Here is a 26,702-nt window from a genome sequence, read left to right as displayed (position 1 = left end):
CCACCTCCCAGGCTCCAACTCCCTTTGGTCTCCATGGAGACCTGTGGGAGGCTCCTTGACCTCCAGCGCGGGAGATGGAGTGGCTTTCCCTAGTGAGTCTGAGCTCTTGGGTCCCCTTGCTGACTCCTTGTGTTGTCTTGGGTATGCTGGCTCTCTCTGGGCCTCAATTTCCTCCATTTGTTGAATGCAAGTCTGGACTCCGTATTCCCTAGTTAGAACTCGAGCTTTCCAAGAGGTTGACCCTGAGGGGGCTGGAAGGGAAAAGCATGACAGATGAGGGCAATGTCTGTGCAAAGGTGTGTCGGCTGCGGAAGAGGTGTTACGTGATTGATCCCGCTTTATCTGAGAGGGACCCTGAGATGCTCCAACATAAGATCAAGGTGCTGCATGTCACTTAGTCCCTGCTCTGAGGTGGCCCAGACCAGGTGTCCCGAAAGCAGCCTGGGGGCGGTGGCCAATCCCGGGCACTGATGTGAGGAGGGGGCGGAGTCGGGGGAGGGGACACGGTGTTACGAACAAAGAGGAGGGCGGAGAGGGGCCGTCCTGAAAGCTCTGTGACTCGGACGATCCCGGGCCACTTACCCCGGCTTTGGGCGCGCTCCCCGACTTTGGCGCAAAGCTGCGTCCTCCTGCCGACGCCCTCTCGACCAGCCAAGGCCGAGGCGGCAGTCGCCCCAAGACTACAATCCCCTACAACCCTGCCACGCGAGGGGCGTGGCCTCCCCCGAGGGGGCGTGGCCTCCCCCGAGGGGCGTGGCCACCAAATTGAATTTTCCCAATGGGACACGAGGGTGGGCCGGACCCTCCGGAGGATTGGCTGGCGCGGCGGCGCGGGGCGGAGCCAGCGGGGCTGCTGGCGCGGCTGGACGGGCGGCGCTTGCACAATCCTGAGGACGGTTGCTGAGCGGGACTGGGATCCCGGTCGTGGCGCTTTCCGCCTGACCGTTCCTAGTCCATCTGTCGGATCCCAAGCGACCTAACTTGAGCCCGCGCCAGACGGGCGGGCCGGACTGAGAGGTTGGTGTGCGGGCCTCCGGGTGGCACCAGGACCCCCGACGGGTCCCGGGGTGGAACCCGGATATCTGGACGTGGGTTCTGGGACTCCCAGACCTGGGAGCCCCCACCCATCCGCGGGGGCTCTAAGCCATGGGATAAGGTTCTAAGACCGCGGGGAAGGACGCCCACGGACCTCCAAGAGGCTCCACGACCCCCAGGGGGGCTAGTCTGTGGGGGCAGACACCCTGGGGAAGCCCCCACATTCTTCTGAGGCCTCTCACAATCTCCGGGGACCCCAGACTGTGTGACAGGGAGCCACGGGACGGGAATGGGGCAGCGGCGGGAATCCCTGAGGAGAAAAAGGCTTCCCACAGCCCCCGGGCATCCTAGATTGCGCATCAGGGACCCTGCCCCTCAGGAGACAGGGGGGAATATGAATGTCCACAGCAAATAAGTCTGATGATTGCTGAATGACACTCTTGGGGCGGGGGTATCTCAAAGTAGGTAGATAAGAAGCAAGGACCCCAATAGAAGGAGGTTGGGAGGTTGACACCCGCCCCAGCCTATGGGCTTGGGAAAAGCAAGCATCGACTTGAACAGGCAGGGTCCGATGAACCCCAAATGTGTGGATTAGGATCCCCCCAGACCCATCCACCGGATGGGGTGATTCGACAAGTGACTGTTCTGGGGAGGGGGAAGGGATGACTGAGGGATGAATCAACAGGAGGGAGGACAATCCTGGGGCCATTTCAGTCACCGTACATTAACTAAGCACCTATGGTGTGTCAGGTTGTGGGCCCTCAAATTCCAGACAGACATTAGAGCTGCAGAGGAAGGAAAGAGCTGCACTAGCAGGCTGGGCCAAGATTTAGGGGGCTCATTTTGATGGGCAGTAATGGGGGAAGGGAGCTTCAGAAGCCAGAGGTGGCCAAAATTTTTATTAAATCCACCCTGCCCTCTGGGTCTTTGGGATCCTCCTTCCCGGTGACAAATCCCTGGCCCTCTCCAATACTCAGTTTGCTTAAGTCCAGAGGTTGGACGAATCAGCTTCTGAAGGCCCTACCAGCTGGGGAATTGAATTCTAAGTGTGTAAACAGAGAAGCTGGGTGCCTGGACACCTGGCTTCATGAGGTCAGGACAGTTGGTATCAGGGGGAGGGCAAGAAAGAGAAGAGTGGAGAGGGGTGTGTATAGAGTGCTGTCCTCAAGAATTGGAAGACAGGGTGTTACCTCCAATGGCTTAAGTCACCTGGGAAAATGAAAGTGGCAGTGGCAGCTCAGCCCACAGCCAGAGGCTGAACTTTCTGGGTGGTTGGGGGCTAGACAGGCCCTGGGGATGGGTGGGTGGGGCAGGAAACTGTGGAGTCTGGCGGGCACCCCCTGGTGGTGAGCACAGCTGGGGTGAGCTTTGCTGGGCCCAGGCTTCTCAATCTAGGTCCCGACCCTCCCTGTTTGATGCTTAGACAGGGTGAGGGCCCAGCTTAGGCCACACCGCAGGTTGGTAGTCAAGTTGGCTGGGCTGGAACCAGGGATTCCTACTTTGGTTTGTTGAGTTTTCCAGCACACTACCCTAGGACAGAGGGCAACTCCCAGCCAGGAGCTACATCACAGGTAGCAAGAATGGGACACCAATGGATGATCATGGTTTAGAGGGGGGAAATGAGGCACAGAGCCTAAGTGCCTGGAGTTTCTAAAGGTCCCAGCAGGCCTGATTTATGCCTATCTGCTGCAGAATTCCCTGAGCTGGTGTGAGGTGCTACGGGCACTGGAGATCGTACCAGGAGGAGACAGACGGAGCTAGGGGCCAGCAAGATGGCGGACGAGGCCTTAGCTGGGCTGGATGAGGGAGCCCTGCGGAAGCTGGTAAGTGGCCCTATCATCCCCACTGTGATGACAGGCAAGCCAGGCCAGAGAGGCAGGGCCTGTCCAGGCTACCTCTCAGCTGACAAGAGGAGGTAATGGAGGAGGGGGCAGGAGGAAGGCTCAGGGGAACAGGGTTAGGCCTGTTCCAAGTGGCTGATGCAGAGGCCCCAGTGGCATGTGCCTGTCCATGGCAGGTGCCAAGGCCTGGCCCCTCCCAGCCCCCCACTGCCACCACCTGTTTAAACAGGAACTGCTGAGGACTCGCCCATGTGTAGCCACAGGTGTGGGGAGGCTGGATTTGCCTCTCCCAAGCAACAGCCTGGGCCGTGCCCACCCCTGGAGGCTGGCCCAATGATAATAGTAGCAGCAATGATTAACAATGCCAGGGCACAGCAGGGGGCAGGCTGGGTGCTGGGCACACCGTCACAGCAGCTCCGAGAGCCAGGAGGACACTGTGGCTCAGAGAGATGAAATCACCTGCCCAAGGTCACCCAGCTAGGAAGAGCGTGTGCCAGGATCCAAACAAACCCCAAAGGGGTACATTGGGGACCAAGAGTCCTGGGTAAGTCAAGGTCAGAAGAGCCCATAGAGAGAGACAGCCCTTGGGGGCCCTTATGAGCTCTGTGACTTCTACTCTGTCATTTTTCCACTATGAGCCTCAGTTTTTTTTACCTGTAAAATGGAAGGGGGGATGTGTGTGAACATAATATCTAGGTCCTAGAGTTGGCATGGGGATGGAAAGAGGAATGGGCCCAGATATTGGGTTGGAAGAAGGATGGGCCCACTCTATCCCCTTTCCCCAGCTTCTTGAGTGCCCCCCTCTAAAGTCCCCCCCTCCCACTACCATGGGCAGAGAGGCTGTGGGGTAACACAAGCGCAGGCACGTGCCCACCAGCAAGGGCAGGGAGCAGCTGAACTGGAGGAGGGGCCAGAGCCCCACCCACCAGCCCCTGACCCTTGTCCAAGGGGGGAATTAAAGATTTACCTTCCCTGGGAGAAGGCAAGTGACCCAGCCAACCCCCATACCATTCCTCTGGAGGCAGAGGCTGGAGCCAGCCAGCCCAGCCCAGTCACTGGGCAGGCCTACCCAAGGCACTCAGCCTGTGCGTCCTCCGACCAGCACCTGAGACTCTCTTGAGTGTCTGCCACCGCCACAGCCGGCTGTGTGCAGCCTGGAAGGGATGGGTTTCCAAAGGTTCCCACCACGTCAGCTCGATCTCCCTTCAGGAAGTCAGAATCGTAATGCGGGTAGTAGAGGCAGAGCGTTCCAGAGAGAAAGCCAGGTCTCCGCGCATCCCCGTCTCTAGGGGTCCATTCTGAGGCTCAGGGTTCTCCAGCCGCCATCCCCCACCCTCATGCGGGGTTTGGGCGCTGGAAAGGGGTTTCAGAGAAGCCGGAGCGGTGGTTGTAGTCAGCCCCACCCCGCCCCGCTCCCAGGAAAAGGACTAATGAGACCCCGCCCCTCTTCTCCGGACCACGAAGCCGCCCAAGGGCTTTCCCACCCGGGACGGTTCCTCCACCGCCGGACGCCGGCCATTACTGCTCCCGGGCGCTGCCGAGGGTCCCGCCCCGCGCCGTCCCGGCCCCCGCCGGCCTCGTGGCAGGAACGGGGGTGTCCCGAGCCGGGCTCCTCCCCGCGGAGCCGGGCCTTATAAGGGAAAGCTGGCTCGCGCCCCAGCGTTGGGCTGATTCGGGTATGGGGTAGCCGCTTCCGGCCTCTGCTCCCGCACATTCCTGAGGACGGGGCGGGAGGCTGCGCGGGATGGGGGCACCTGGGGACTTGCGCGCCGCGTGCCCCTCCGCCACATCCGGGACGCTCTCCGCCTCCGGCCCGGGTTGGAGTTCGGGCTCCGACACTCACTAGTTGGGCGACCTGGGGAAGCTTCTTAAGTGCTGTGACCCTCGGTTTCCTCTCTGTAGCCGAGGATCTTAAAGCAGGCGGTAGAAGGGTTTCCCGTCTGGCTCCCCCTCGGCGCCTGGTGCGGGGCTGCGTGGGAGACGCGTGGGCGGTGCCTGGGGCGTGTCGGCGCGTGCGGAGCCTGCGGGCCTTCAGCGCCCCCTGGCGAGGCCTCGCTCCACTGCCGGCCTGTCGCCACCGGTAACTAGAGGAGCTGGGACTGAGCGAATGCCTGGAAAGTCTCCTCCATTGTGCTGGTGGGGAGACTGATGCCCAGAGAGACGTCAGAGCCTGTTAGACGCCCCCAGCAGCGAGGGCAGGAAGTACCCGGAGGCCCGGCCCCCCGGGAGGAGGAAGCGCCCTCTTTCCTCCCGGGAGAATTTCACTGGGCAGTTTCGGAAACCGCCCCATCCCCTTCCCCTTCCCCCTGGTGGACAATGGCGCTTTGTACTTCCTTCCCTCCCTCCCACAGCCCCCTCCACAAACGGCGGTGGGGCCTGAGAGGGCTGGGAACACAGGACACACAGCAGGGACACTGTGGGTGGACCTTTGCCTCGAGGCCCAAAGGGAAGGGTCATGCTGGAAGGTGACCAGTATATATGAGGTTGTCCATTTCCTAGCTCTGCCCCACCTACTTGGCGCGGGGGGGCAGCGGGGGGGTGCGGAATCAGACAGAGGCTCCCATTTTCCAGATGGGGACACTGAGGCTCCCAGGGGTTGCAGAGGTGGCCAAGTTCCCACATCAGGCTTTTTTCAGAGACAAGGACCCCATCTCTGGAGCCCAGGGCATTGGGAAGGGGGACCCAGGAGACAAAGGGCTAGTCATTGCATCTCTGAGCCTCTTTACTGTGTGTACAGGAGGGGCTGGACCAGCTGTCCCCTCAGGCCCCCAGTCTCCAAGTGTACCAGAGGGCTCTGGGCCTGAGGCAAGGCCAGGACTGGGGGATGGGAAGGTGAGCATCATTTTCCTTCCCTCTGCTATAATAGGTCCCCTTAGGCCCTATGGCATCTCTAGTCTAAGCTAGAGGGATCCCCAACACAGTACCAGGGTCTTCAAGGTATCTGCCATGACAGACAGACCCCAGCAACAGAGCTATCCTCAGCCCAGGGCAGGCCCCAGAGTCAGAGCTGGGTTCAGATCCTGGCTTAGGTCATTTGACCACAAGAAAATCACTTCTCCTTCCGGAGCCTCACTTTCTTCATCTGTCAAATGGGAGTAATAAAGTACCTAGGGTTTCTGTGAGGTTAGGATAAGTGGGGGGCTCAGCATAGGATCTGGCATACAGATTCTCAATAAATATTACTGATGCCTCTGGGTATCTTGTCTTCATTTGCCCTCGCTTCTCTCTCCCTCCTCCTGACTGGCTGGAACCAAGCAGGGGGTGATGCTTATTGCATCCTCAGCTATGCGGAGGAACCCTAAGTCCTATCCCCATCCCCACCCACTGCCTTGAGGTGGTGGCCATTGTCCCACGTGGCAAATCAGAAAACCAAGACACAGAGAGGTTAAGGACATGCTCCTGACCAACCAGCCAGCACTGGACTGGGCTGGAGACAGCTAGGGGTTCTGGCCTGAGCCTCAGGGGACCCTCCCATAGCTCCTCAGGAATGTGGAGCCTGAAGGGACCCTGAAGGGCTCTGTCCCCAGGGCTCTCCCTACTCTCTTCAGACTGGGACAAGTGAGCTCATGGCTGAGTTGGGCCAACTCATACTCCCTGCTGAAACCTATCCCCCCCACGTAGCTCCCCCATGGAGCAGGAAGGTATGATGAGGGAGGAGGCTAAAAAGGAAACGGGTAGGATTCCTGGGCCCTACCCATGAATGATTTGGGGGGTGGGGCAGAGGAAAGCACCTTGCCTATAGTTGCTCCCATCTGGCTTAGACCTGCACTGGAGGTTTATCTCTGCCATTACCTTCCTGGGGGCCCTGGGCCAGTCCTCTCTCCCTTGAGCCACAGTGTGGGGGGTGGAGGTGTGGGGGAGGCAACAGGATTGGCTCACTCTGCCCAGAGAAGGTGCCCTTTCCTGGACCTGGTTAGACTAGCCACCCACAATTTCCTAAGGACTGAGGGGCTAAGAAGCTGTTGGGAGCACCTGTCCCCTTGGATGCCCTCTCTAGGCCCCTGAGTGGCCCCTGTCTTGGGGACTGGCTTTTCCACTCTGGGCCCTGGCCCCTTTGACAGTGACTAGGGCTGGGCCAGTGCAGGGAAAAAAATAGCCCCCAGCCAGGCGGGGAGCTAGGACTTCTGAGCACCTGCCTCTGCCTCAGTTTCCCCATCTGTCCAATGTGGATAAGGCTTCCACCCCCAGCAGGGCTGTGGTGCTTTGGGACTAGAGCATGGGAGTCTCCCTTGCTCACAGGGTGGACTCCAGCTACCAAATCACTTCCCTACATAGGGACTCATAGGGTAGCCTCCCTCCTCCTGCCATGACTCCCTGGCTCTCAGGGGTTTGATGAAGGGCTCTGAGGGCAGGAAGGAGTGCCTGGACAGTGGGCTATCCAGGAGTCCTGGCACCATGAGCTGGGTCTTCCCAGGGCCCTGGGTGGGCGGCAGGCACATGACAAGCTTGGGGCAGAGGGAGTGGAGACAGACCACTCATTGTGCCCCAGGATGAGCCGTAGGCAGCTGGTGCCCGCCCTCCGCCCATGGCGGCCAAAATGACCTGCCCCTCGCCCCCGCCTGCCCTGCAGTTGGAGGTCACAGTGGATCTGGCAGAGCGGCGGCGCATCCGCTCTGCCATCCGGGAGTTGCAGCGGCAGGAGCTGGAGCGTGAGGAGGAGGCCCTGGCATCCAAGCGCTTCCGTGCAGAGCGGCAGGACAACAAGGAGAACTGGCTGCAGTGAGTGACCGGGGGTTGGACATACAGGTGGGGCACTATGTGCCAGGGCTCAGCTTGTGTTGTGCAGGCGGCCATGAGCATGGGTATGTCTGCTGCCCCTCTGGATGTACAAATGGCAATACAGGCATGCATCTGGAATACACAGAGATGTTTGTGGGCCACATGCCAGTCACGATATCCTGGCCACACCCCTGTGGACAGCACATCTGAACATGTGGTATTAGTGCTCACATCCATGGGTATGCATGTGCCCGCGTGTAGCCAGAAGATGTGCAAAGATACATGCCCCTCTGCCAAGGTTCTGGGTACCCTGTCCCGGCCCCTACCTTCAGCCCACATCCTCCAGGACCTGACCATGGCAGTGGGGGTGACAGTCATGATGTTCCTGCAGCTCTCAGCAGCGGGAGGCCGAGCAGCGGGCTGCTCTGGCGCGGCTGGCAGGGCGGCTGGAGTCCATGAATGACGTGGAGGAGCTGACAGCACTGGTGAGGCCCAGGCCAGGGCAGGGGATGGGGGCAGGGCAGGTGAAGACCTAGACTCCAAAGCCCAACACCCGTGGCCTGCCTCTCACCCACAGCTGCGAGGTGCTGGTGAGTATGAGGAACGCAAGCTGATCCGAGCTGCCATCCGCCGCATCCGGGCCCAAGAGATTGAGGGTACGTGCCCTGCCCTGCCCTGCTGCATGCTGCCCACAGCACCCCAGCCACTTACCTGACACTTTTCCCTTCCCTTCCAGCCGCCACCTTGGCTGGGAGGTTGTACAGCAGGCGTCCCAACAGTGGCTCAAGAGAGGACAACAAGGGGCGGGCAACAGACAGGCTGGAACGGTGTGAGGTAAGGGGTGTGGACGAGGGAGAGGGTGGGCCAGTGTCCTGTGCCCACGGATGCCAGCAGCACAGAGGGCCTCTGTGTCTGCTAGACTGGTACTTGACTGAGAGGGGCCCCCCAGCTTGTGTTTGGGGGACATTAGGGCTCTATCTCAGGCCTCTGGCCACATCTCCACCACTCCAGACTTTGTCTCTACCCAGGCCTTCCCCTTAAAGCCACCCTGTCTACACTGCTCCCAAATCCCTGTCCATCTCCCATTGCCACCCTTGTTGACCTCCCTGCTGGCCTGCCCGCCTCCACACCTACCTTCCGCACCCACGCTGCTCATCCAGCCTCTGCTCAGCAGCCAGTGGAATCTCCCTGAAATGCAAATCTGACCCTGGTACCTCCCCGGCAGACAGCCCACATCCTTACCTTGGCTTACCAGGGCATGCATGTCAGGCCCCAGCTGACTGTGGAGCACTGTTCACAGAGCCAGCTCTCTTCTGGGAGTGTGGGTGAGAGGTCAGGCTGTGCAGGTTCCCTAAGTGGCCAGCAGAGGCCGCTGGGTCCCCAGTTCTGGCAGGACTCCCCCGCTGCCCCCTGATTAACCAGACTGAGGCCAGGGGTCAAGAGCCTCCCTTCAGGGAGCTGTTAAGGCTGGAAGTCCCCAGCAGGTCTCTTGCCATCCCCAACCCCTGGCATTACGTTCTGGTCCTCCCTAAACTGCCCTTGATTAGGCAGTGCCAAGAAGTTGGGAAGTGAAGATCAGAGACTGCCTGTGGCGTGCCTGCACCCATGCGGGTGCAGGTGTGCCCGCAGGAAGCCATGCCCAGCCCCCGTGCTTTGCATGCCCTGCCCTGGCCACCTGCCAGCCTGGGGAGCCTTGGCTGCAACCTGTGGGTCTCTGACAGGTGCCGGAGCGAGAAGAACAGGAACAGCAGTCAGAGGTCCCAGAGCCAACCCCAACCCCTGAGGGCACCAGTCGGGATGTGACCACAGTGACACTCCTGCTGCGGGTCCCACCTGGGGACACACCCAGTTCACCTGCCTCACCCGACAGCTCACCCACCACTACCTCTCCTGAACCTCCACTGGAGCCTGCCGAGGCCCAGTGCCCTGTCGCTGAGGCTCTGGACAGCCCGGAGCCACCCTCCAGCCCACCCAGGGCCGCCAGCCCCGAGCCCCAGGAGCTGCCGGCGCCCCCCAACACTGAGGGGCAGGTGGTCAACAAGGTGAGTCTGGACAAGGGGCAGGGATGCCAGGCAGGTGAACTCCTCGGTCTGGGATTCAGGCCCTGCCCATGCCATGTCTCCCCTGCAGCTCCTGCCTGGCCCCACAGAGCCCCGTGCTGCCCAAGGCCCCACCAAAGGTCCCTCCGACACAAAGAGAGCAGGTGAGGGTCCCAGCAGGGCTAGCTACAGGCATCTGCCTTCCTCTCCCCCAGCCTCTCTTTCCCTGCCTGGAAAATGGGTTCTGATGCCTAGAGAGCTCCAGCCTCCTCAGGTCTAGGCAGTCCCTGACACTCCTCCCATTGCTCCTGAGGTGTCCCCGCCCCCCCACCCATGGCCAGAGGCCTCCCGCAGCCTTGAAAGGCAACGGGCCTCAGGCACATTCTTTTCCCCAATAAGGGAGTGCACCCATCTCCCAGCTGGAGCCATGGGCAGTGCTGGCCAGCGGGGGTGTCCCCCATCCCCATCAGCAGGGAGGATCTGGGCACCCTTCCTCCAGCCCAAGCCTAGCCCCAGCCCCCAGGAGTGTCCAAGTCATCCTGGGGTCAGTGCGGGAGGGAAAGGAGGGGCCTGTAAGAGAGAGGCAGCTGAGTGGGGAGGCCAGGAGCTGTGGGAGGTGCAGGACAGGATGGGGAGGCTGGGGTGCAGGAAGGGGTTGGGAGACTGAGGAGATGTGGGGGAAAGGACTAGGAGAAGTGGACCCCCCCATCCACTCTCCTTTCTCTTCCTCCACATGGCCACCACCGCGTCCTCACACTGCCAGACCTGGCTGGACCCCGTCCCTGCCAACGCTCCCTGTCCGTGCTTAGCCCCCGCCAGCCAGCCCAGAATCGAGGTACTGCCTGTTCCCACTACCCCAGGCTGTGGGCAGTCCTTGTAACACCCAGCCACCGACAGCCCTCCTATCCCTTCTAGAACCCACCCCCCTTGCCAGCGGACATTCCCCGTTCCAGCGGGCTGGCTCTGTGCGGGACCGCGTGCGCAAGTTCACATCTGATTCTCCTATGGCTGCTGGGCTCCAGGATGGCCCACCCCGGGCGACCCTAAGTCTCTTGACCCCCGCAAGGCTCCCAGGCCCCTCCCTCATCAGCACCACCCCTGCCTCCTCCTCCAGCAGCTCCTCCTTGCGGGGCCCCAGTGACACCTCCTCCCGGTTCAGCAAGGAGCAGCGAGGAACAGCCCGGCCCCTGGCAGAGCTTCAGAGCTGCCCTCGGGAGGAGGGCCCCGGGGGGCGGGGCTTGGCTGCCAGGCCCCTTGAAAACAGAGCAGGGGGGCCCGTGGCCCGCTCAGAGGAGCCCAGTGCCCCGCTGCCCGTGGCCGTCGGCAGTGCCGAGCCAGGGGCCAGTATGAAGACCATGTTCACCATCGAGATCAAGGATGGCCGAGGCCAGGCCTCCACAGGCCGGGTGCTGCTGCCCACAGGCAACCAGAGGGCAGGTAGGCCTCCCCCTCGCCTCCCCACTGCTGGGGATGAACGCCTGCAGCTGCCCAGCTCTGCACGTAGGACAGGTGCTGCGGCTAGGGCTCAGGCTGTCTCCAAAGGGTGCCCTGGGAGCAAGGGGTGCCATCAACCTTGGCCGGCACTGTCCAGACCCCACCTGATCCTGACAGCAGCCCTTCTTCCCCTCCAGAACTGACGCTGGGGCTGCGGGCGACCCCCACCCTCCTCAGCACCAGCAGTGGGGGCAAGAGCACCATCACCCATGTCAGCAGCCCCGGGACCCTGGCCCGGCTGGGCAGTGTCACTCACGTCACCAGCATCAGCCATACCTCCCCTGGTAGCCGGGGAGGCTACAGCATTAAGGTGAGCCCCTCCTCACCCCATCAGCCTCACCATCCATCATCCTCATATAGACTGCTTCAGAGTGTAGGGCCAGCAGGGTTCCTCTGCTCTGCTCCTTCCCCACAGCACACACAGGGAAACTGAGGCCCAGAGAGAAGGTGGCTGCCCACAGTCCTCAGCCAGTGGTGGCAGGCTAAGGCCAGACCCCAGCATATCAGCCACTAGACACGTCAGAAGCTCACTCTGGCCTTAAGTCCCCACATGCTGATCTCTGATCCTGACTCCAAAATTGGTTGGTTCATTCCTAATGAACAGACTGGAAAACTGAGGCTCAGAGAGGGCAGTAAAGGCTTGCCGTGCTCTTCCTGTGGCAGCCCCTGTGCCCCTGCTCCTGCCCCACACTGGACCTCCCCCTCGAGATGCAGAGCTGCTCATCTGCTCATCCAAGATCAGCCTGGCCCATTAGGAGATTAGAGATTAGTGATTAGCTTCTGCGTCAACATCTGTGGGGGGGTTTGATGGAGACAGACAGGCAGGGGGGCACCCCAGTCAGGTGAGGCAGCAGCCCAGCAGGTGCCACGGGAACCAAATACGCCGCATCCTTCCATTATTCATTCCCGAGCCTGGGATCCGTGGGCTGGGAGCTCAGTCAGGGAAGGGATCCCCAGCGGGCTGCCCGGCTGCCCAGGTAATGCCCTCTGTGCTGCACCAGGGACCGAATGGGACTCTGGTCGAGATGAGACGGCTAGAGCCAGCTTTGGGCCTTCTCAGGGGAGATAGGGAGAGGGTAGGGGCCAGAAAGTACACTTCCGTGCACTCTGGCAAAGGAGTGAGGAAGAGGAGTGGCTGAGGCCCTTGGGGGAGGGTGGGAGGTGCCACAGTGAGCCCTGGGTCTGATACTGGCAACGCACCTCAGTTTCCCCACCTAGAACCAAGGGGAAGCAGATAATGTGCCTATGATGCACTTGCTCCGAGTCTGTGGTTGGATCTGAGCGCCTTAGGCAGGCCAGAGGACATTTATCTCAGGGACAAGACACTTGTTACAGCAGATTGCTCAAAGCCCCGCCTCCCCATGCCTCCATTTCCCCCATCTGTTCAAGACTTTCTAAAACAGCATGGCATGAGGGCAAAGGAGTATAAGCTCTGGAGTCTAGCAGACTAGATGCTCACAGCTAATGCACATGATGGCCCAGCAGGCCCCTTCCTTGCTCCCTGCCTCAGTTTCTCCACCTGTGGGGCATGGGGCCCTGGCCTTGGTAATCCTTCAGAACCCACGCAGCCTTGCTGTGCTGCAAGGCCAGGGCTAGGCCTGGCGGTCTGCCTGCTTGGGCAGGCCACCCCTCCCCCACTGCCCCTCCACAGGGAGCCCAGAATAGGTTTCTATTTGGGCTGCAGCCCCAGCTGGCGGGTGGCGGACTGGGAGGCCAGCAGGGGCGGGGCAGGCCCACTGCCCTTGCCTTCGCCCTCAGGCCAGCTGCAAAGACTCTGACACTGCCAGCCAGAGGCAGCAGTCCCTACCACTGTTCCCATCATCACCCTGCCATAGAGCCCCCGCCATCACCATGCCGGGGGTACCGGGGCCCGGGTCTGAGCTGGCTGCAGCCCTCGAGGAGCGACTGGGCCTGGCGTTGGAGGAGCTGCGGGCAGTGGCTGAGGCAGGCCGGGCAGCAGTGAGCCAGGCAGCCGAGGCAGCTGCCTCAGCCGTGGAGCCAGTGGCCCGGGCCGCTGAAGAGCTGCGGGCGGAGACAGCAGCACTGAGCCGGCGGCTGGACGCACTGGGCAGGCAGGTGGAGGTGCTGAGCCTGCGGCTGGGGGTCCCACTTGTGCCCGACCTTGAGTCTGAGTTGGAACCCAGCGAGCTGCTCCTGGCCGCTGCAGACCCTGAGGCCCTCTTCCAGGCGGCCGAGGATGCCGGGACCCCCGTGGCCCACCCGCCTGCCTTCAGCACCCGCCGCCGCTCCTCTGCCGGCCCTGCCCGCAGCAGCAGTCTCGTAAGTCCCTATGGGCTGGGGGGAGGGGGTGGTTTTGAGCCAGGTTCTGCCTCTGCTGAGTGACCTTAGGCATGCTCCCACCTTCTCTGAGCCTCAGTTTACTTATCTGGACAGGGACTGGGGCGCTAACGCTCCAAGACTGAGGCGAGACGGTGCCAGGCTGCTGGCCCTGAGGCACGCGTGGTGGCTGCCCTGGCAGCCCCTGGCCAGGTCCCAGCCCCTCACCCTACCCCCATACCCTGCCCCAGCCAGGCCGAGCCTCCCTGGAACAGCTGCCACCTCAGCTCTCCTTACCCTTACAGCAGACAGCAAGGCCCTGCCAGGAGGGGAGGGGCTGTGATAGTTGGGCTAGGGGCTTGTCTGCAAGTGGCTTATCTGCAAGTGGCTGGGGAGATGCCCTAGGAGGGTCTGGGGCTAGGTTGGGGCTGGAGGCCCCTTAGAGGTGGTTCCCAGTGCGGGGCAGGGAGCAGGGGTGAGCTTCAGAGAGGACTTGGCTCTGGGCAGCCCCAGTCAGACACCTGGTCAGGAGCCTATGGGCCCTGGTCCAGCCCCCTTGGGGGGGTGGGGGGGACATGTGCTGCCTGGGCGCTGGCCCAGGAGGACCCAGGCCTTGGGAATTGGCAAGACAGAGCACAGCCTGCCTGGGAGGGGGCTGGGAATGAAGCAGCAGAAATAACTCAGGTTCAGGAGTTAGGTACCTTCAGCTCAGATGCCAGGCTGCATCACACTTATAGAAGGACTGTGGGCAAGTCATTCAGCAGCCCTGAGCCTCAGTTTTCCCTTCTATTAAATAGGGACAGTAAAATCCCTAGTGCTTATCACTGAATGGCAGTCACCATTATTGCCACTATTCATTGTATTAACACAATTCTGGGTACAACACTGGAAGCCCTACAAGGCTCTCAGTGCCTCTTCCCTGAGCCTGACACCAACATAGCCATCCTTGAACAGGCAGTCTGGCTGGCTAGTGGTTATTTCCAAGGCTGTGCCAGGGGCATGGTGGGTTTCATCTATACCCCTGCTTAAAGTCCATGCCCTCTCCCCACCCCACAGATGGAGCCAGAGCCAGCAGAGCCCCCCTCTGCAGCAGTGGAAGTAGCCAATGGCGCTAAGCAGACCCAGGTGGACAAAGCACCAGAGAGGCGGAGCCCGCTGAGTGCTGAGGAGCTGATGACTATCGAGGATGAAAGCATCCTGGACAAGATGGTATGGCTGGATCTGGTGGGCTGGGGTTGGCGGAGGGTGGGGACCAGCAGGCACCAGGTGGACAAGGACAGGGCTCTATCCGCAGCTGGATCAAACTACAGACTTTGAGGAGCGGAAGCTCATCCGGGCTGCACTACGTGAGCTCCGACAAAGGAAGAGAGGTAGAGAGCCAGTTTTCCCACCCTAGATCCAGCTCCTCCATTCCTCAGCTGCTCCTCTCACTCTGGGCTCCATGTGTGGACATTCCAGCTCAGTAACTGCCCTCCCTAGCTTCTCCTTCTCTAGACCCAGCTGTTCCCTTGCCCCCTTCCCCCTGGATCCAGCTGCTCCCTTCCCTAGCTGCTTCTCTCCCCCTGGCCGCCCCAGTTTCTGTCCCCAACCAGCTTCTTTTCTTCCTAGACCCAGTTACTTTCTCAGCTACTCTTCCTTGGACCAAATTGCTTCTCCAGGTTCTGTCAATTACTCCTTCCCTGAATCCAGATACTCCTTCTCCCAGCTGCTTCTCTCTCCTTGAGGTTCACTGATGACCACCTTAGCCTCTGCCCCCACCCAGCTTCCCCTTCCCTGGGCACAGCTACTTCCTCCCCCAGGTACTTCCTCCCTGGACTCAGCTATTCTTTCCCTGAGATTCTAGCTTCATTTGCTTCTCCAGATACTCTCAATTACTTCCTCTCTGAATCTAGCTGCTTGCTTCCTCCAGGGCCCACTGATGGCCACCCAGCCTCTATCCCCACTCACCTACTTCTTTAGGCCCAGTTACCCTCTTTGCCAGCTTTTCTCCCAACTACTCTTTCCTGGATCAAATTGCTTCCCAGGTACCTCCAATTATTCCCTCCTTGGACCTGGATATTTATTCCTCTAGCTGCTCTTCTTCCCACTAAAACCCATTTGAAGGCGCACTCAACTACTGCCCTCACCCAGCTTCTTCCCTGGACACTGCTACTCCCTCCCTAGATCTAGATACTCCCTCCAGACTCAGCTACTCATTCCCATGGAAACTCCCTTCTTGGATCCAAATACTCCCCCTTTGAGTTCAACTATTCCATATTCCCCCTTTTCTGCCTGAGTCCCTCGCCACACACCACACACCCTTACTCCCTCCCAAGTTATGGCTATCCCCTCATCCCCAGCTACTCCTAGAGAGACCCTTGTCCCTGTGTCTTTGGTATTTCTAACAAGTTGCCCTCCACCCCATCTTGTGTGCCCCGTGTGCCCATGCATATGTGCTGTGTGGGTGATGGGTGTCCCTTCCGGGCATGCACGGGGCATTCCCTGCCCAGACCAGCGGGACAAGGAACGAGAACGGCGGCTGCAAGAGGCACGGGCCCGGCCAGGGGAGAGCCGTGGCAACACAGCCACTGAGACCACCACGCGGCACAGCCAGCGGGCAGCCGACGGCTCAGCTGTCAGCACTGTCACTAAGACTGAGCGGCTCGTCCACTCCAGTAAGGAGCCAAGCAGGGCTCAAGGTGGGAACACGTCCACCCCGCTGGCCCCCATGCCTCTCACACCCTTCCTCTCATCCCCTGCCCCTCCAGATGATGGCAAACGGACGGCCCGCACCACCACGGTGGAGTCAAGTTTCGTGAGGCGCTCGGAGAGTAAGGCTGCCCGGCGTCACCCTGTGCCTGCCTGCCTGCCCGTCTCCTCAGGCTCTTCCTCAAGCTCTCTCTCCATACTTTCATCTGTGTATCTCTCTGTCCAGCATTCACTTTCTCTTCTCTGCCTGTGGCTACCACCATCCTGCCCCATAGCCCCCCGCCCCATCTCTTGACGTCCAGCCCAGGCCCTCACCCTGCTCCTCTTCCCCTTTCTTGCAGATAGTGGTGGCAGCACTGTGGTGCAAACCAAGACCTTCTCCTCATCATCATCCAAGAAGATGGGCAGGTGAGCACAGGCCACAGGGGACCTCACTGCATACTCATTCTACAGAGGGGTAGACTGAGGTGCTGGGAGGTGATAGGCATACAGCCAGGGAGGGGCAGGTGGGAGTCAGACCACTCCTGCTCCCCTTGTGATCTCACCTCATCCTCAGCCGCACGACGGGGGAGACCAGAGATTTGCTCGGAGTCTCACAGCTCTGAGTGGCAGCAGTAGCACTGAACCCTTAGAGAGGCCTACCTGCCACAATGAGCTGCCTGGGGGCACTGCCACTTCCCAATGTCTGCAGACCATGTCCCACATCACAGAGCACCTTTCCTCCTTAGCCCCATGAGGGAGGGGTACCACCCCATGTGACAGAGAATGTGGGGCTGGTAGGATCAGAATTCAGGCTGAGAACCAGAGGGGTCCAGGGACTCAGGGTCAGAGAGACCTGTGTTCAAATTCCTGAGCTGCCACCCATGCCCTCTGAAATCTGAGGCCCGGGCCCTCAGTTTCCTCATCATTAGTGGAAATGATAAGGGTCCCTCCCTCCTCTTGCGAAGTTTAAAATGGCACATAAGGGGAGCAGGCCCGGTGGCCTAGTGGTTAAGTTCCAAATGCTCCGCTTCAGTGGCCAGGGGTCAGTTCCCAGGAGGGCCTACACCACTCCTCAGCCATGTTTTGGCAGCGACCCACATACGAAATACAGGAAGACTGGCACGAATGTTAGCTCAGGGAGAATCTTCCTCAGTAAAAAAAAAAAAAAAAAAAGCTCATAAGAAAATAAAATGGCACATAGGAAAGGCTCAATAGACATGTGCTATTATTATTACCATTACTGTTATTACGCTGGGTCGTCATTGTTGGTTGATAGTGCCCAGATCTGATCTCACCTGTAACTTGACGATACAACGAGCCTTCTCAGAGAACTCCCCTGGGGCCAAGTCTGTTGAAAGAGCTTGGCTCCCATCTTCTTGTCGTTTGAGCCTCAGTCTTCTCCTCCGTAAAATGGGTGCGATGAAGACGCCTTCCTTGCTGGCCCGAGTTGCGGGTCGTGGAGATACACCAGGGTGTTGGGTGTGGAGCGCGACAAGACCTCTCCCTTGGCGAGTGGGGGTCGAGGCTCGGGAGCCGCCTAACAGTCGTCTCCCAACCTCCTAGTATCTTCGACCGCGAGGACGAGGCCAGCCCGCGGCCCGGGAGCCTGGCGGCGCTCGAGAAGCGCCAGGCGGAGAAGAAGAAAGAGCTGATGAAGGCACAGAGCCTGCCCAAGACCTCAGCCTCCCAGGCGCGCAAAGCCATGATTGAGAAGCTGGAGAAGGAAGGCGCCGCGGGGTGAGAGACAGCGGGGGCCGGAGAAGGGAGTGGTGCTGGGCAGTGGTGGGCAGGGCCCGAAGGGGAAGGGGGCGGCTGGAGCTGGGGTGGGTGGGGCCTGAAGGTCAGGAAGGCGGGGCCTGGGGCCCGCTGGGTGGGCAGACCGAGGTGGCGCCCCTACTCTCTTGTGACCTGGCTCGAAACACCGCCCCCGCAGCAGCCCTGGCGGACCCCGCGCAGCCGTGCAGCGGTCCACCAGCTTCGGGGTCCCCAACGCCAACAGCATCAAGCAGATGTTGCTGGACTGGTGCCGAGCCAAGACGCGTGGCTACGAGGTGAGCTCTATGAGGCCAGGGGGCCCGGCGGCCCTCCCGGACCGGACCGCAGTTCGGCACCTCCCTCTTGGCTGAACTCCTTCTCACTCCCCCCACCCCCACCCCCTACCCTTCACAGCCAGCGTGGCTGGCAGGGCAGTTGGGAAGCCCTCTTCTGGGATAAGGAGACAGGCTCAAAGAGGACACAACACATTCTAGAATAAGTGATTAAATGGAAGAGCCTGAGGGCCCCTTGTATGGTGGGCATGGTTCAGGGCCAGAACCCACCTGTGGAGTCCCTTCCTCATTGCTCTGTGGGGGACACTGGGTTAATTTCTATAGATAAGGGAAGGAATGATGGGAGCATGACCATGGCTTTAGCTGGGTGGTGCTGGGCCTCTTGGTTGCTCTGTCCTGGTTAAGTAGTAGACGTAGGAGTTGACAAACTGAGTTGAAGGAAGCTCATATTCTCACTGCTCACCTGCTGTGCAGCCTTGGGCAAGCTACAGGGCCTCTCTGAGCCCAGTTGCCCTAGGTCTGGAATGCTAAAATGCTGGGGGGTAGAAGGCATGGGGGAGCTGACCAGTCCTCCCACCACCCATAGCATGTGGACATCCAGAACTTCTCCTCGAGTTGGAGTGACGGGATGGCCTTCTGTGCCTTGGTGCACAACTTCTTCCCGGAGGCCTTTGACTATGGGCAGCTCAGCCCGCAGAACCGGCGCCAGAACTTCGAGGTGGCCTTCTCATCCGCCGAGTAAGTGTGGGCCCCAGCCCTGCTGGCATCGGCTGGGCATCTGGGGCTGGGCACCTGGGCTAGGCCCAGCTGCCCCCAAGCCCCCTGGAGCTGGCCAGCTGCACTGTCAGACAGCGGCTGAGACCCCCTGCCCCAGAAAGCCCCCGTCCTCTTCCACACCACCCACTCGCTGCTGAGTGTGCCAGGTGCCTGCCGGAACGAAGGAGCCACAGGCCCGCCTACCAGCCCGGGCCAAGGCCCACCAGGTGGCCCTGTCCATATCCCCTCCATCCTCCCTCTGCCCCCTTCTCCCTCTCTCTTTCCCTTCCTCTGTCCTGCTCTCCTCCCACTATCACCAGAGCTTCCTGCTCCCACGGGATCCCGGCTGGAGATTCCAAAAGGAGGCTCCTGGCCCGGGCACCGTGCCCGCCCAGCCTATATAGGTGTTGCCAGAGGCTTATATAGGACATCAGCAAGCCCTCCACTTTGGAATCGTTGCCCCGTCTGCTCACCTCACCCTCAGCACCCTCCTCCATCTGTCTTTCCTTCTCTCCCTTTCTCTTTCTGGTTCCCTTCAGATTTCTTCCTCTTCCTCCTCCCTCCACCTCCTCTCACGCCTCCCTCACCCCCCCTCCCTGGGGCACAGCCCTCCTCTCCAACCTTGGCGCCAACGCCATCGCCCCCCACCCCGCGTTCCCGCTTGCCCCAAGAGTTCTCTGCACCTGTGACTGGTCTGGCCCCCCACCCCTGTCTGCATCGCACACCATTAGTGACGGGTAGTGAACGGCACGTCCACGATGGGAAGGGGGCATGCGGGGGGCTGGCAGACTGCAGCACTGAGAATGTAACTGAACTCATGTCTCTGTGTGTGTGTGTATGTGTGTGTCTCTCTGTTCTCCTCCCCTCTCTCTTCTCTGCCTCTTCCCCCTCTTCCCCGCCCGGGCCTGCCTCCCTGCCCCTTCCCGGCCCCCTACCCTCCCCAGGACCCATGCGGACTGCCCGCAGCTCCTGGACACAGAGGACATGGTGCGGCTTCGAGAGCCTGACTGGAAGTGCGTGTACACGTACATCCAGGAGTTCTACCGCTGTCTGGTCCAGAAGGGGCTGGTAAAAACCAAAAAGTCCTAACCCCTGCTTGGGGCCCCACGGTGAGAAACGCCGCCTTGCCCGTCTGCCCCGTTTCACCGGAATCTGCTCAGCGGGGCAGAGGCCCGGGAGGTGGGTGGGGGAACAGGGGACCCTGAAAAGAGCCAGAAGGAGCCAGATATGGCCCTGTCTTCTGGCAGTTCAGGGCCTAGGAGGCGAGACCACTCTCCTAAATGGGCAGTGATAACCCAGGTGAGCAGGACTGAGATGGAGGAAGCCCAGGAGGGAATCCAGGGGGACACCTGACCCAGCCTGCAGGTCCAGGACAACTATCTGAAAAAAATGCAGACCAAGCTGAGATCTGAACAAGTTCAGGCTCAAAGGAGGGAGAGGGCGTCTCAGGCAGAGGGATGAGCCTGTGCACCGGGCTGGGGGCCAAGAGATGGAGAGCATGGCACACCCAGGAAGGAAAGGTAGTTTAGTCTGGGTGTGAGGGGGAGGAAGGGGCCACAGTCAGGAGTCTGAACTTCCTCCTAAGGACAAGAGTCATAAAAGGTTTTCAAACAGAGGCAGATGTATGTGATCTGGTGAGCATTCTAGAACAATCCTTGGATGAGGAATGGGAAGGGAGGGGATGGACTAGATAGCTGGAGCAGCTTAAGAAGGACAGGCTTCCTGATGGATCCAGTTTGGAGAGGGACAAGAAGGGTCAAGAAAGCCTCCCAGGCCTCCAGTTTGGGCACTGGGGAGTTGATGATGCCATGCTCCAAATGGGGAGCTGAGGAGCAAGGCCAGTTTAACGAGATGTTTCTAGTTGGGGTCCTGGATCCCCGGGCCAGCTGTGGCATTTCCTGTCTGGTCACCTCCCCTCAGGGCCACAGTAGAGAATTCAGATCCTGAGCTAACTGCCCATTACAGACATGGGGCTCAGAGAAGGACAGAGGTGGGCTCAGAGTGTCCCAAGGGGGTTAGGTCAGAGCTGGGGCCAGAAACTGGAACTCTAGACTCCTCACTTAGTGGCTCTTTTCGTTGCCCCATCACTTTTCCCACCCATTTTGTAGAGAAAAAAAGACAGAGGCCCAGAGGGAGCAAGGGGATTGCCCAAAGTAATGTGAGTCAGGGACAGAGCTAGGGAGGGGTACACTCAGATGTCCCTCAGGGCCTGGAGCTATTGTGGGGGCAGCCCACACGTGCACACATATCCTCAGAGAAGCTGTGCAGGTGAGGGCAGGTTGGACTTGGTACTGTCTCCAAGTCATATATGGACTTAGGCGCTGCTGTCCAGTAAGCCGTCCTGAAGGGAGAGGGGCCCAGCCCGGCCCTGATCCAGTTGGAAAGTGTGACTCAGCTGCACTGTTGCTCGAATTGCCTGGTGTTTGGCCTGTCACTGGAGCCCTGAGCCGTGAGCCCCAGTGTAAACAATGGCTTTATAAGGTCTCCAGGGAAGACACCAGGCGTGGGAGGGAGCTCCACACTGGGGGAGGGAAGCCGGGATCCCTGGAGAGATAGCCACAGCTGGAAGAAGCTACAGAGAGAGGCTGCCCTCCCCACCCAGTATAGCTGGGGGAACAAGCCCAGTCTGGGGCAGAGATGACCCCAAGGGCACATAGCACATCAGCAACAGAGTCAGGAGCCCCTCACTCATCCTAAGTGTTTCCAAGGTCTCAAATGAGGCAGAGAATGACTGTACTGTTGCATAAAGATGGGGAAACTGAGTTACAACAAAGCAGGGCTTTATCTAGCACACACAGCTGGTCAGGGGTACAGCCTGGACTGAAACAGGCTTCTTCCTTGAAGGAGTCCAGGTGAGCTGGGAGTAGGCTGTGGTGCCAGCTTTGACCTTGAAGGCACAAGATGGGAGGGAGTCATGGGCCCTTGGGTGTCTTGGGAACAGAAACAGTTCCTGCCCTTATGCCTTTCCTGCTAAAGGAAACTCACTTAACAACACTAGCTGAGTGCCTACTATATGCCAGGCATTGTAGATGGGAGAGAGCAAAGCAGAAGAGGTCTTGCTCTGGGAGAGGAGGGGAAATGGAGCCAGGGAGCAAACTCTAGCTTTAGAGCTCTGGGGCTGTCAGTTGCTTAGTAGATGCAACCCACTCACCCCAGAGTGGGGAGAGAGCTCCTGCAGTGGGGAAGAGGGGGCTCCAGGCAGGCGCCCACACCCAGGGCTGGAGGCCTGGGGCCCATGAGGCCCAGCCCTGCACCTACTAAGCTGTGGGGCTTGGAACAAATGGCTCCTCTGCTCTGTGACTCAGTTTCCTTATCTGTAAAGTGCAGCTAGCACTCTGGAGGATGGACAGAAGAGTGGTCCCACCCCTGAGCATGTTGTAGATGGCCCTGTCTGTGTTGGTCCTGTGTTGGTCATCTGCTTTCCCTTTTCTACCCAAGGGCGGTGGTAAGGGCTAAAGGAATCCCCCACACACACACTCCCTGGCCTCCTATCTCTTGCAGCAAGATTGTCCCCTGGGGTAAGGACAGGGGTTTCTGGGGCTCTCTGCAGGAGGTACCAGGCCAGGCAGCTGGCAGATAATCTTGGGCCCAGAGGGTCACTGGGGCGGGTCCTGGCTGCAGGGAAAGATTTGCCAGTGGTAAGCCCCCCTCCCCCACTCCGGATGCAACAGCCCAGTTGAGAGGCTTCTGCCGTCTGGAGTGTGCCGTTGAGGGTGGGCAGGAGGCGGCCCTCCGGAGAGAACGTGGGCGGGGTCGGGAGTCAGGACCTCCCCAGGCCTGAGGGTGGAGACACAGACCCTGCCCGGACTGGGTCGGGGTACGGTGCTCGTCTCCCCCATCCCACCTCCACCTGCCTGGCTTCGCTCCCCACAGGCGTGCCTCCAGGCTTGGGTGAGTGGGGACTGGGGTTTCCTGCCTTCCTGGAAGGCTTTTACCCCATTCAGTCAATCAAGAATCTGGAGTTTATGGAAGACCAGCAGGCTACGGCAGTGAAAAGACCTCCAGGTGGAGGGTCGCCGCAAGAGGCGGGGCCAGCGCTGACAAGCACCCCCGTGCCCCCTCCCCGCAGGATGCTGGTGGACTGCGTGCCCCTGGTGGAGGTGGATGACATGATGATCATGGGCAAGAAGCCCGACCCCAAGTGCGTCTTCACCTATGTGCAGTCGCTCTACAACCACCTGCGGCGCCACGAGCTGCGCCTGCGCGGCAAGAATGTTTAGCCTCCCCGCCCCCACCGCCCGCCTGCGGCAAGCTGCCTCCACCATCCAGGCACCATCCCCTCCCTGTGCGCCTGCCCATCGCTGCCCTGTCTGTCGCGACACCCTCCCCCGCATACACACGCAGCGTTTTGATAAATTATTGGTTTTCAACGACCCTGATTCCTCTCTGCCTGTTTTGGGCGGTTAAATGAAGGGCGGCTCGTCAAGGTGCCCCCACGTCCCCACTCCTGAAGCCAAGCAGTTGGGGATGGGGGTATTCGGGAGGCTCCTGTTCCCCACCCGCCCGCTGCAAGGAAGGAGTCAAGTCAGTTTAAGGTGGAAGGGGATTTAGTTGACCTAGGGAGGGAAGAGGGGTTAGGAGGAATCCCCAACTCTATCCCTGCAGCTCCGGGACCGGGCGTCGGCCCTCAGCGAGGGAGGTGCTCCCGGGACGCTGAACGCTTCATTCTGTCCCCAGGGCTCAGGCAGGGGGGGTACCGCGCCCCCGGACCTACAGGTCAGGGCGGGCCGGAGCGCCTTCGGCGGGCTTAGCGGGCGCCCGCAGGTACTCGGGGGGCACAGGATCGTCCGGCGCCGCCTTGCGGTAGAAGCCGAGCTCCTGCACCAGCGCGTTGATCTCCTCGCGGGTCATTTCGCTGAGTGGGATTCGCTGAAGTGGAGGAAGGGCGGGGTCAGTGCGCTGGGCCCCGCCTCTCGCCCTGCCCCCCGCCCACCTCCCAGGGTCTCACCTCCAGTTCCTCGTAGCGGTGGCCCAGCAACACGAGCTCTGGGTCGGCCCCCGGGAGGTGTTTCATTACCAGGTTGTGACAAGAGATGGTGTTAAGGTGGGTAGTGGTGGACCGAGGCAGATGGGGTCTCCCAGGGCCTTGCTGATGTGAACAGCACCGCCTCGTTTGCCCAGGTAGGGCAGGGATTCCCATTTACACGTAAGGAAATAAGGGTTCAAAGAAGTAAAGGGCCCTCCTCTCCGTTCCTGTGTCTGTGGCAGTCATCACTAGTCAATTTCTTTTGCCTTCCCAAGACCACCTCAGAATTCTCTGGGCAGCCACTACCAATCAGTTCCACTTGTCAGATGAAAACCATCTGTCATCCCCATCTGTGAAGTTAAGTGGAAGGAAGTTCTCCCAGATCCTCTCCCCATTCTCCCTCCCCTAGCACAAAAGAAGGATACTAGAATGGGATGTCCTGGGTGACAAAGGCCTTCACCTAGGGAGGAACCAGAGCATCAGACCCCCAAGCCCTCCAGGTACTACGGGGAAACTGAAGCCCAGTGAGGTCACACAGTGAGTCAGGTGAAGGCTCCTGACTCCCAGCCCAGGGATCCTCCCCCACCCAATCACTGGAACCATGTCGCCCACCCCCAAGAGGCTTGGGGGAACAGAGCTGGAGACCCCTTCCTTCAAACTCACCTCCCTCAGGCGATTCAGCTGTCATCCCCCACAGGTCTGGAGGGAGACAAAATAGGATAGTTCAAGAGTACCTCAAATCTGCCCCAACCACACCCTCAAGGCCATTTCACCCTCATCCCCGAGTTGGGTTGGGCTGTGGATTAACCCTGGAGCAGCAGTTCCCAAGGTGAGGAGATGGGAGGCCGCTTGTGGGCAGAAGGGGGAACTCTGTACAGATGAGGAAACAGGCCTAGGGACACCAAGGGAAAAGAAGAGCAAGGCCAGAGACCCCAAGGGCACTTACCAGCCTCGGGGCTCTTGCCTGCACACCTTACTGACTGTTGACTCACTCCCAATGCCCAAGAGAAATGATCACCCTTTTCCTCTTGAGCAGTAGAGACCTGGGCCGGGCCTTTGGCCCCTAGAACCTCAGGGTGGAGGCAGACCAGAAGGAAACAGCTCAGAACTGCCCTGGGGGCCCCATTAGAGATGCCTGCCATCCGGTCCCTACCCCACCCCATGCAGAGCTGGCCCTCCCTGCCACCTGTGGCCCAGCCCTACAGACTATCTGGTTGCTTCCCCAACATGGGAGGATGGGAGAGCCCCTCCCTGCACTCCCTAAGGGGAAGCTACCTCTCAGCGGGAGTCCAGACCCCAGGACCACCCATTCTAGTCCTTCCTCCTCCTCCCCCACCTTCTGTCAGACAGAAAACTAAGGCCCAGAGAGGATCTGTGACGACCCAAGTCACACAGGAGGAGACTTTCCTCCTTGGGGAGCGTGGGGGCCTGCTGAGGAGTAAGTGTTGGTAATGCAGTTAGTTCCCAGCCCTGTTCCCTGGCTTTCGCATGGTCGGGGGAGGCGCCCAGAAGGTTTTCCCTCCCCCAGCCAAAGGGAGAGAGACCAACCGGAACTGGGGTGAGGGAGGAATTCCAGGAAAAAGTGGAGTGATGGGGGGATGGGAAGTTGGGCTCCAGAGCGAAGGTTTGGGAGAGTCATAGGCCGGGAGAAGAGTGAGGGGACAGGACCAATGTGTCTGGGGGCCCGCTGTCCGGCCAGATGGGGAACTGGGGAGGGGTTCAGATTTCCAGGCCGCAAGATCGGGTGTCTCGGGTTTCCACCGTGGGAGCTGGGGCATCCTGAGGCTGGGGAGCGGGAGGGATGGTCCCGGCGCCTACGGGGACTTGGGAGTCTGGAGGGTCCTGGGGCCACAGCCGGCGGTGGTCCTAAGGCTAAGGGGCCACAGGGGAGAGGGGCGGTGGTCCTCAGGCTGGGGGCCGGCTCACTCACCTCTACCCGGGCTCGGGCCAGGCCGTGCAGACGGTTCCAGTCGGGCCGGAAGGTGGTGGTGGCGGCCGCGAGTGCCGCGAGAAGCAGCAGTAGGGGCCGCGGAGGCAGCGGGAGATGCATGGGTACCGGCCGGAAGGTGCCAAGCTGGAGGTGAACCGCCCGACCACCGCGCCACGTCTGGGCCGGAGGGCGGGCCCCGCCCCGCTCGAGGCCCGCCCCGCTAGGGACCACGCCCCCAGCTCGCGGTCTCCGTCCCAGGGCCCGCGTGGGGGCCTTCCGCCTGCTCCCGACGGGGTTCGGGCTCCTTGCTGGCCCTCAGGCCTTTACTTTCCGAGTCCCGAGGGTGTCCACGCTCCCTCTGCCGACCGAGAGCGTGGACGCTCCAGCAAGATGCGGCCAGACAGTGCCCCCTCGCGCCGGCAGGGGGCGCGGGCAGTCTGCGGACGGACACGGTAGTGTCTAGGCCAGACGCTCGACTTGAAGATGGGGAAACTGAGGCCTGGAGAATCGTTGTTTGTGTTTTTTTATTTCTCTGGATGAGATTCCGATCCAGGTTTCAATTCCCTGAAGCACACATTGTGGCGATAGGAATATTAGTACTCTGTAGGGACTGAGAGGATAAAAGGGTTAATACACATAAAGCTCTTTAGAACAGTAGCTGGCACAGTGTTGGCTTTCCTTGTTTCATTCCTTACCTCGTAAAGGCCCCAGGAACTCCGTATTTCAGGTTAGGAAACAGGCTTAGAAAAGTACAACAATTAAGCTGTGGATCTGGGATTTGAATCTGAAACGTCTCTGCGCTCATCTCACCAAACCAGAGACGACTAGGTCAGGATGCCACTTCCCCTCTTCAGGCCTAAGGCAGACACAGCAAATTGGTCGCCGTGCTCTTTCCCATTGAATCGAGACTGGGACTCAGAATCCTTC

At 60.3% G+C, this 26,702-nt stretch overlaps 2 protein-coding genes across 5 annotated transcripts; one reads left to right on the top strand and one right to left on the bottom strand.

Moving 5' to 3' along the window:
• The first annotated feature begins 876 nt into the window (after positions 1–876).
• Positions 877–23,093, top strand: SMTN (smoothelin). Of its 4 annotated transcripts, none has more exons than XM_004429771.3 (21): positions 877–1,017; positions 2,728–2,858; positions 7,447–7,595; positions 7,987–8,080; positions 8,173–8,251; positions 8,332–8,429; positions 9,317–9,637; positions 9,726–9,798; positions 10,398–10,469; positions 10,550–11,071; positions 11,266–11,438; positions 14,462–14,614; positions 14,700–14,775; positions 15,895–16,059; positions 16,153–16,215; positions 16,435–16,501; positions 17,639–17,812; positions 18,009–18,126; positions 18,710–18,861; positions 19,824–19,988; positions 22,949–23,093. In XM_004429771.3, the coding sequence occupies exons 2-20, from the start codon at positions 2,808–2,810 to the stop codon at positions 19,966–19,968; spliced, it is 2,745 nt and encodes a 914-aa protein (XP_004429828.2). In that variant the 5' UTR covers positions 877–1,017; positions 2,728–2,807; the 3' UTR covers positions 19,969–19,988; positions 22,949–23,093. The 4 variants fall into 4 exon arrangements, with proteins under 4 accessions (XP_004429828.2, XP_087280078.1, XP_087280079.1 ...); XM_087423952.1 differs by having other exon boundaries at positions 22,753–23,087; XM_087423953.1 differs by having other exon boundaries at positions 18,012–18,126; positions 19,824–23,087.
• A 315-nt stretch (positions 23,094–23,408) lies between these two features.
• Positions 23,409–25,984, bottom strand: SELENOM (selenoprotein M). Its single transcript, XM_014786973.2, has 5 exons — positions 25,776–25,984; positions 24,509–24,544; positions 24,271–24,305; positions 23,828–23,906; positions 23,409–23,748 (listed from the first exon to the last, which is right to left on the bottom strand). Exons 1-5 carry the CDS (start codon positions 25,893–25,895, stop codon positions 23,590–23,592), a joined length of 429 nt encoding a protein of 142 aa, XP_014642459.1. The 5' UTR covers positions 25,896–25,984; the 3' UTR covers positions 23,409–23,589.
• Positions 25,985–26,702: the final 718 nt, after the last annotated feature.

The sequence above is a fragment of the Ceratotherium simum genome, chromosome 35 (genome assembly GCF_057802395.1).
Source record: "Ceratotherium simum simum isolate JZ-2026a chromosome 35, ASM5780239v1, whole genome shotgun sequence".
Lineage (NCBI taxonomy): Eukaryota > Metazoa > Chordata > Mammalia > Perissodactyla > Rhinocerotidae > Ceratotherium > Ceratotherium simum.
This window is presented reverse-complemented; position numbering and strand designations above follow the sequence as displayed.